Source organism: Guillardia theta (genome assembly GCF_000315625.1).
Source record: "Guillardia theta CCMP2712 unplaced genomic scaffold GUITHscaffold_19, whole genome shotgun sequence".
NCBI lineage: Eukaryota > Cryptophyceae > Pyrenomonadales > Geminigeraceae > Guillardia > Guillardia theta.
The window spans coordinates 475029-484574 of NW_005434655.1; the positions used below are offsets into that span (position 1 = coordinate 475029).

General features: G+C 53.2%; 2 protein-coding genes across 2 annotated transcripts; both read left to right on the forward strand.

Moving 5' to 3' along the window:
• Positions 1 to 3044: 3044 nt before the first annotated feature.
• GUITHDRAFT_105170 (hypothetical protein) lies at positions 3045 to 6494 on the forward strand (the record flags this gene model as incomplete). The annotated part of the gene is made up of 10 exons (XM_005836012.1): positions 3045 to 3421; positions 3471 to 3704; positions 3823 to 3919; positions 4012 to 4218; positions 4268 to 4360; positions 4419 to 5951; positions 5998 to 6075; positions 6120 to 6278; positions 6329 to 6412; positions 6462 to 6494. The coding sequence occupies 10 exons, from the start codon at positions 3045 to 3047 to the stop codon at positions 6492 to 6494; spliced, it is 2895 nt and encodes a 964-aa protein (XP_005836069.1).
• Positions 6495 to 7561: 1067 nt separating this feature from the next.
• Positions 7562 to 8771, forward strand: GUITHDRAFT_105171 (hypothetical protein; the record flags this gene model as incomplete). Its single annotated transcript, XM_005836013.1, has 6 exons — positions 7562 to 7687; positions 7907 to 8107; positions 8305 to 8364; positions 8479 to 8508; positions 8559 to 8639; positions 8712 to 8771. The coding sequence occupies 6 exons, from the start codon at positions 7562 to 7564 to the stop codon at positions 8769 to 8771; spliced, it is 558 nt and encodes a 185-aa protein (XP_005836070.1).
• Positions 8772 to 9546: the final 775 nt, after the last annotated feature.

A 9546-nucleotide genomic window follows, 5' to 3' on the forward strand; every position in this document is an offset into this window, starting at 1 on the left:
CCCCCCCTCCCCTCCCATCTCCCCCACCTCCCACCTCACCTTCAGCGTCGCTGTCTCGAGATGTTTCGACTGCTCGGGGTTGCTCTTGATCACTCCGATGCTTCCCACCTGCTCCTCCTTCAGCCTACTCAAGCACATTGGGGCCTGGTACCTCCCCCTTGCGCCCCTGCGCCTGCATGTACTCCACCACACTCTCGCTGGCATCAGCGTCACCAGTGGGAGAGTAGCCCACAGCAAACATACGCAAAAGACTTTCCCATCCTATCATTGATCGCAATGTCGATGTCATGTGCCGTCTTCCCCTGTTCGCAATCAGAACGTCTCGGTGAACTTGTCCGTGTACAACCATGATCTTGTCCCGCACCCAGCCTCCTGCTACTCGAAGAATGCATGGCATCTTATAGAAGAGAATCACCTGACCGGAAACTATGTCAGGAGGAGGAGAAGAAGAGGCGCAGATGCTCCCAGACATTCATGAGCAGGCCGAAAAGATCGTCCTCCTCCTTAGACAGCTTGATCTCGACGTTTGGCACGATGCCTGCATGTCAATCACCCCATCATCTCTCAGCCCTCGAGCACCTCTAGTCTTCCATCATGTCCATAAATGTACGCAAAAACTCCCTTTCTCTGATATTGTCTGATCCTCCGCCCATTTTCCAGCCCCCATCTCCCGCTCCCCCCCCGTCCCTCCCCTCCAATCTCTGGCTCTGTCCCTCAGTCTCTATCCCTCTTCCACCAGGAGCCTCGGTCGCCCTTCTCCTACTTCTCCCTCTCCCTCTCGTTCCTTCGCTCTCTCCCTTCTCCTCGCCCCACCGCTCCACCCCTCTCGCTTACAAGAATCTGCCATGTCGAGCCTTCGCTTCATGCCCTTTCCGTTACAACATGCAATTTTCAGTTACAATGATTCACACGCCTGACCCGCCTCGGAGTCAGCACTTCGTAAAAGTTGTTTTATCATCAGTATCCCGGTCCGTCACTGCGATGACTCAGTCGGTCGGAGCGGCCCGGTGACCGTCTCGGTACTTCTCCCGCAGGCTTGGACAACCGACGAGACAGTTCGCACGAATGCCCCATGATACTGATCCGCGCCGGATGCTGAGAGTGGACAGCAAGCATGTATTGAATTATACATCACTCCATCTCTGATGAGCCAGCAAGAAGAGCGCTAAATGCGTTGGAACAAGACTCAACACACTTTAATAGAAGGGGTGGGCAACAAGCCAGGCATGTCCGTCATCGGGGTGCATGCCATCGAAGCGGTTGTATTCCTCGTCAGAGGCAGCCGGGGCGCATCCGAACATTCCAGCAATGGCGCAAGGAGCACCTGGCAGAGAGCATGACCATCAGAACACTTCAAGATTGCATGGAGCTTCAACAAGAAAGCGGAAAATCACTCACCGACGGCAAACCCTCCAGGCGCAGTGTCGCCAGCGTGGTGACCAGCGATGTACTCCTCAACGGAGGTCAACTGCAAGTTCACATGTAAGCAAAGAATAATACATGAACTGATTCCAACTCTAACACGATGCTCACACCGATACTTGACTCTACCCATGCACGTCACTTACTCCCTAACTCCACGAAGGCATTCTAATGTTCCGAATATGCCATATACTTCGTAGCTGTGAACAAAAGTTCGTTTCTGTAATATTCAATTGCAACGTTGCAATCTATATGTTTGAACGCTCTCTGCCTGTCGTATTGTATATAACCAACCCTTGCTGGCCCCTCCTGATAACCTCCTGATACGTTCAATACCTCCCATGCATTGCCATGGACTCTATCTCACAACTGCATCGAACTCTTGAGAAATCTTGTTTCAATTCAATTTTGAATAAACGTATCATCTCCTGGATGATCTATCTACCCTCCACCTAGCTTTCCAGGTCGGATGATCGCCGCAGGTAATATCATCGCAACTCATCGACCTTCCAATCCTATGGTGAATGTTCAATTCATCTCTTCTTGACCTACCATTCTTCCACCATCATCGCTTCCTTCGCTTCCCATCCTTCCTATCCCCTGCCATATACTCTTCTTACCATAGGAGCGCGGCGAGGGAGGACGATTCTAGCCAACATGGCGACGAAGGGACGAGTCGAAGAGGCAGGTACCCACCCTGACCTCCTCAAATTCCCCTTGTTGTACCCCCTTCACATACCACCCCCCACCTATTACTACTCATATGAGACGCACCCCTGTCAAGAGTACCCCCACCAGGTTCATATCAGTATAAAGCACCCCTTCTTATTCTGATACCCCTACCCTCAACATCAATAGGGAAACAGCCCCTTCTCGTGATGAAAAAATTGCATGGCCCTCATTCAGCACATCTTTGCTGCTGCACCAGCAGGCTCACCAATTGGGAGGTCAACAAGGGGGGTAGGTGGTATCGATAGGTAGGGTGGGGGGTACGTACACGAGAAGGGGTGGTCGAGTTGCAGACTTTTTGGCGAAGGAAATACCAGGGGTAGTGAACATCGGAGGAGTAGAAAAGTGGGGTCATAGCGATCAGAATAATTTTCATGGGTGGGTAGTTGGATCAAAATGGGGGGTGGTATCTGTAAAATCAGTGGGTGGGGAGGGAGCAAAGTTTTATGATTGTTGCAGGGGTAGGTACGTACGACAGGGTGGGGTAGAACTTGAGGTGTTGGTAGGGTCCATTTCGTAGCGGGAAGGTATGTACACCAGGTAGGGGTGGTACGATAGGTCCTATCGGGAAGGGGTTCTTGACCGAGGAAGAAAGGGTGAGGTCCAGGATAGGGTAGGGTCATGGCATTCATGGCAGAGATGACAAGAGGGGTGGGGTGGGGTGGTGGTATTGCTAATCGCAGGGAGCAGGAAGCGGCCGCCGAGGAAGCGAGCGAGGGAGAGGAGTAGGAAGAGAGGAAAGAGACGAGGAGAGGAGAGTTGTGAAGAGACTCTTCCAGGAACAAAGACGAGCTCATCTGCACAAGACTGAGAGCCCAGGGCTTCAAGGTCTTGCAAGCTTCCTGTCTTTGTAACCAGCGCCTCTGCTTGCAACCGGTCCTTTCCTGTGCACAATGCCGCTCGGACTTCAACATGGAAGAGCGAATTCGTTCGCAGACAAGGACTACCTAATCTTGTCCTCTGACGTCAAGTTCTTGCGCACACTGTTCTTTCAGGCGTTGCGGGCTGAAGAGGCAGACGAGACAGTGTACAGGAAGGCGAACAAGGAGCTGAAGGATAACCTGGAGGGCATCCCCGGAATCCCACAGAGCGTGAAGGAGCTCTTCCAGATCAGTCTCATGTACGAGCAAGATCCGACAGAGAAGAACTTCAAGGCGATGCATCAGAAAGTTCTGCACATGAGTGCTGCGGACATAAAGATTGCTGGCCGACTGTTCCTGGAGATGTTGCAGCATGCCAATCTTGTTGAGAGGAATCATCGAGTGCGCAGGTAGAGTCTGAATTATGAGTGGTATGTTTGATCTAAACTTTGATGTAAGGTGGAGAGAGTACAAGCGTGGCGACAAGACTGTGAAATCCTCCTCTTCCCAGACTTTGCAGGATTGCTTCAAGGAGCTCATGGAGAAAGGCTTCACTCCTGAACAGATCAGAGAGTCTCTGCTTCGACAGAACACAGAACTTGTGTTCACAGCCCATCCCACTCAGGCTGCTCGAAGAAGTGTCTTGACCAAGCATGCAACGATTTCTCAACTTCTTGAGCTCCATGACCGCAGGTAAAACCCCTTAGCAATGCAGTGTTTCAATGATAGGAATCTTCTTGATCTATTCTCTTGTGAATTTCCTTCCTACTTGTTCCAAATCAAAAATCTTGATGGCTTACCATGCTTGCAGCGGGCCAAATGGAACCTCGAAGCTCACGCCGCTCCAGAGGTCTGAGATTCTTGCTGCGTTGCAAGAGTCGTTGCTGGGTATCTGGCGAACCAATCCAGTCAGGAGGCATAAGCCAACTCCTGAAGATGAGGCTAGGTATTGACACACGACTCTGACTTCACATCGAAGCTCTTGACTTGAATGTATCAGTATGGTCTTTCAGTTGTGGAAGAATCCTTGTGGGAGGCTCTTCCCGACCATTACCATGCAGTCGATTATGCATTGAAGAAGATCGGATGCGAACCACTTCCTATTGACTGTTGCCTCTTGACGCTGGGGTCCTGGATGGGAGGAGATCGTGATGGAAATCCGTACGTCACAGCGGTTCTCACCAAGAGAGTCGTTTTCCTCTCCCAGGTTTCGAAGTTGATAAGTTGTTTTAAGGCTCTCTAACGTTGACCTCCAGTGGAGAGCAGCGCACTTGTATTGGACTGAGGTTGATCAACTGTTGTGGGATTTGTCTGTCGCTGGTCCTGGAAACAAGGAGATTCAAGAAGAGGTGCGGCCTGTTGTCGTCAAATCATTTCATGTCATTCTGACGTCAAGTTTGTGCTCAGATTGCTAGGATTAATGGTATCAAGTCAAGCAACGCCAAGGGAACACTCAAAAAGAATCATTCCCTTACCTCCGTGCACAACCTACTGGCCCCTTTTGATTTCTATCGCCCTCAGCTTGAGACCGAGGAAAACTACAGACAGGTTCTCACCCACATTCGTGCCCGTCTTGCCGCCACGGTCCGTCGCGCTACAGCTCTCTCACAGGAGCAGCCTTTCAAGCCTGATCCAATCAATCATCACTACAGCTCAACTTCTGAGCTTGCCACGGATCTTCTCCGTATCTATCGGTCCCTTCACGAATGTGGTGATGGAATCTTGGCAGAGGGACGCTTGAAGGAGCTTCTTTGGCGTGTCCACACTTTTGGATTGTCACTCACTCGCCTGGACATTCGCCAGGAAAGCACAAGGCACGCTGACGCTCTGGATGAAGTCACAAGCTACCTTGGGTTGGGTTCATACAGAACCTGGAGCGAGGAGACGAAAATTCAGTGGTTGACCAACGAGTTGCACTCAAAGCGCCCATTGATTCCTCCTGACCTCCCTTGCTCAGCTCCCGTCAAGGAAGTCATCGATACCTTTAAGATGATAGCAGAGATTGGCTCTGAACCTTTCGGCGCTTATGTGATATCTATGACTACGTCTGCTAGTGACGTTTTGGCTGTTCGATTGCTTCAAAAGGAAGCTGGCATCCAGCAACATCTCAGAGTGGTTCCGTTGTTTGAGACCAAGTTGGATCTGGAGAATGCTCCTGCGTGCATGGAGCTGCTGTTCAAGAACAGCTGGTATCAGGCCAACCTCTCCAGCCCACCACAGGTCCCCAACATCGGGTGGCAGCCGCATCAGGAGGTGATGTTGGGATATTCCGACTCCGCCAAGGATGCTGGTCGTCTGGCATCTGTGTGGGGGCTGCATAAGGCGCAGGAAGCTCTGGTGGAGCTCAGCCACAAGTACAAGATCAAGCTGAATCTCTTCCATGGTAGAGGAGGGTCAGTGGGGAGAGGAGGTGGTCCGCAATACTTGGCCACCTTGTCACAGCCGGCTGGATCTGTTCAAGGCTGGATGCGTGTCACTGTGCAGGGAGAGGTTATTGACCACTACTTTGGTCTTCCATCAATCGCTTCTCACACCATGGAGAGATACACTACTTCGGTGCTTACTGCAACCCTCACCCCTCCTAAGGCTCCTTCAGATGACTTCCGTGAGATCATGCAGCGGCTGTCCGAGACGAGTTGCAACAAGTACAGGTCTCTCGTGTTTGAAGACCCGGAGTTCATCGAGTACTTCCGTACGGCGACACCGGACTTCGAGCTCAAGGGCCTCAACCTGGGATCTCGACCGTCCAAACGCAAGCAGGGAGGAATAGAGTCGCTCCGAGCGATCCCGTGGATGTTTGCATGGACTCAGACTAGGCTGCAGCTGCCGGTTTGGTTGGGAGTTGGAACGGCTCTGAAAGCCGAGATTGACAACGGGAACCTCAAAACTCTTCAAGATATGTATAACGACTGGCCCTTTTTCCGCTCCACGGTCGAGCTGGTGAGGGTTGAGGTGATGGTGAACTGTTGTGATGCATGCTTTTCAGCTTGAGATGGTGTTGGCAAAGACTAGCAAGACCATTGCTGATTACTACGAGTCGCTGCTGGTTCCCGAAGATCTCCAGGTGAATCTCCGATGTCGGTTGCGCCTCCTGACCGTCGGTACCAGAGCGTGAGCTCCAAAGTGTGGGAAGAGTTCGAGAATACGATGAAGAGCATCCTTCAAGTGATCCGGCACGAGCACATGCTCGAGGGCGACAGCTCCTTGAGCAGCAGGCTTGCCATCGCCACCCGCGTCCCTCTCGTCGACCCCATCAACGTCCTGCAGGTCCGACCATCTGCTGGCAGTGCTTAGCATCGTCCCTGACTCTCCAACAGGCGAACGCGCTGGTGAGGATGAGGGCGGACGAAAACCAGCCGGACATTCACGTGCTGCGCGATGCCTTTGCGATCACCGTTCAGGTGCGGGCTAGGACGGCCGTGCCCTCCTATCACTGATGATGACCTGCAGGGAGTTGCGGCAGGAATGGGATGGACAGGATGAGGGAGATGCTGTTGGGTTTCTGATCCCTCTGACTCCCCTTGGTCTGTAATGAAGACGTACCCACATACAATCTCTTTCTTCGGCTCCTTCTCTTGGCTCCTTGCTATCGTCTTCTCTCGTCCTCTCCTCTCTCTCCTCTCTCTCCTCTCCTCTGTCGTCTCGTCTAATCTCGTCGCTGAAGGCTGCCAGCCAAGTTTCCTCACTTTTCACTATCGCATCTCTTTTGGGTTGTCTTTCAAGGGGTAGTGGTCTGTAAAAAGAGGGGGTGGGGTCCCTTATATAACAGCAGATGATGAAGCCAAGTTGATACGAGGAGGAGGAGAGTATGATGGGATGAGGTGGTGGGATGAGAAGCTAGGTTATAGCGATACAAGGTGAGGGGAAGATAAGAACAAATGTTGTTGAAGCTTGATGACAGTTATGCGAGCAGAAGATGAGAAGAGGGAAGTTAAGATGAGGAGCTGAGTTGTATTGGAACAAAGTTGAGGAGTTGATAAGCGTGAAAACGGCTGTTGCAACAGATCCTCTTTGTGATGTAAGGAGGGGAGGGATGCATGGAGGGGAGGAGGTATGCATGGAGGGAGGCGGGAGGGAGGCAGGGAGGCAGGGAGGGAGGCAGGGAGGGAGACAGGGAGACAGGGAGACAAGGAGACAGGGAGACAGGGAGACAGGGAGACAGGGAGACAGGGAGGCAGGGAGACAGGGAGACAGGGAGGCAGGCAGGCAGGCAGGCAGGCAGGCAGGCAGGCAGGGATGTGGCTGTATATTTCGAGTGTCATCATTTGATTTGTTCTGCACATAGAGGTTGAGCCTATCGTCCTGTTTCGATGGACATTCAGATCTCCTGCTCCTCGTTTTACTTCTCCTCCTCCCGCTCATGTGCGATCTTGGCCATCGCATGGCTGACTTGTTGTGCCTCCCCCATCACAGCCTTCTCCCTCCCCACCAGCATGAGCCCGTCGGCGCCTCCTCTCCTGTCCGTGCAGGACTTCAAGAGTGGCCTCCAAGGGCAGAGGGGCCTCGTGCTGGATATCGACGAGACTCTCAGCTGGACTGTTGGGTTCTGGATGGAGAGGATGCAGAAGTTGTTCGGCAACCCGGAGAAGCTCTCAGTCAAGGACATGGCGGACAAGTACCACCTGACACAGAACGTGCCCTACTGGCAGACTGATGAGGCGCATGCCTGGATGCAGGTGAGAAAACTCCTCCCTCCTCCCTCCTCCCTCCTCCCTCCTCCCTCCTCCCTCCTCCCTCCTCCCTCCTCCCTCCTCCCTCCCTCCCTCCTCCCTCACCCCTCCCCCCTCCTCCCTCCTGCTTGCTTCCTCCTCCCCACACCCTCCTCGTCTACAACCTTCCTCTCTCTCTCTCTCTCATCTATCCACATGCTGTTGTCTGAAGTGAATCGCCTTCAGAGCATGCGGGACAAGCCGGAGGCGCAAGAGGAGCTGCCGGTCATTGAGGGGGCGTTGGAGGGCGTGAAGGCGCTGCAGGAGGATGGAGTTGCACTGCTCGGCTACCTCACTGTCCGCCCGCAGTCTGTCGTCTCCTCCACGAGGAAGTGGCTCCTGGCCCAGGGATTTCCTGACCTGCCGATTGTTGCCAAACCAGATGATGTAAGGAGAAAAAGAGGAAGAGAGAAAGAGAAGAGAGAGAGAGAAGAGGGGAGGAGAAGAGGGGAGGATGAGATGAGGGAGAGTCGGAGGGCGAAGGGAGCAGGGGAGAGAAGGGAGTTTTGGGAGAGGGAGGGGTGGAAGGGATGGAGGGTGCAGCGAAAGGGGAAGGGACAACGTCGTTTATACTCTTGCTTCAGGTTTCTTTTAGCAACGGTAACAAATGGAAGGGAGAAGCTCTTCGATTTCTTTACCCTGAGGTTGGAAGAGGAAAGGAGGAGGGAAGGAGGAGAGGAGGAGGAGAGAAGAGGAGGTGAGGGAGAGGAGATAGAGAGGAGGAGAAGAAGGGTCCTCTGACGTTTCTGCTGCTCCAGGTGTGGGGGATCGTCGACGACAACCCCAAGGTTGAAGGAGGAGGAAGCAGCTGGTAGCATCCCTCACCCTTCCCCTGCAGGTGCCCTTGGAGGCAGGAAGCAGCTACGAGGGGACCGTCTTCTTGTTTGCACATGACGCTTGCAAGGAAGGATATGAACATGTTAGATCCACTACCTCCCTCCTCCCCACTTCCCGCGTCTCCTTGCCCGCCCTCTGCTGACTTTCTTCACAGGCGATCCCGTGCAAGACATGGAAGGAGGTAGTGGAGGAAGTGAAGAAGAGGAGAAAGTAGAAGTCAAGAGAATGTAGCAATAACATCTCCTTCGACTCGCTTCTGCTTTTTAACTTGATTGATCTCTCTTGAACCTCAGCAGCTTCGGATATTTCTTTCCCAATGCCTTCTGCAGACATTCGAAGTGATCTGGTCGTTCAGCCAGCAAGAACTGAGCAAATCAAGTTAAAATTACCTTATCCCCTCCTTTCCTCTTCAATCGATGAACCCCCTGCTCTTCCTCCTCTCCTCTCCCCTCCCCTCCTCTCCTCTCCTCTCCTCTCCTCCCCTCCCTTCCCTTCCACAAACCCTCTCCTCACCGCGATGACTTTCCCCAGCGCAGCTTTTTCTGAGTTGATGCGCATGTCGCGCATGAAAGCATTCTGCAAAACACCTGAGGAGGAAGCAGGAGGAAAGAAAAGGGGAAATACGATTTTCTCTTCCGCTTCTGCTACTCGGCTCTCGTCCTCTGCCATCACTTCTACTTCCCCTTCCGATCCGTCAGCAAACAACAGAGATGGAACAGAGGAGAGCAGGAAGAAGAGAGCAGTGAGTAGGGATCTAACCTATGCAGTAGGAGAATTGAGGAGGATAGACAACCTGAGGGGAAGTCACTTACAGAATCTCCCTCCCTCCGTCCCTCCGTCCCTCCGTCCCTCCCTCCCTCCCTCCCTCCCTCCCTCCCTCCGTCCCTCCGTCCCTCCGTCCTCCCTCCTCCCTCCCTCCCTCCCTCCCTCCCTCCCTCCCTCCTCCCTCCCTCCCTCCTTCCCTCCCTCCTCCCTCCTCCCTCCTCCCT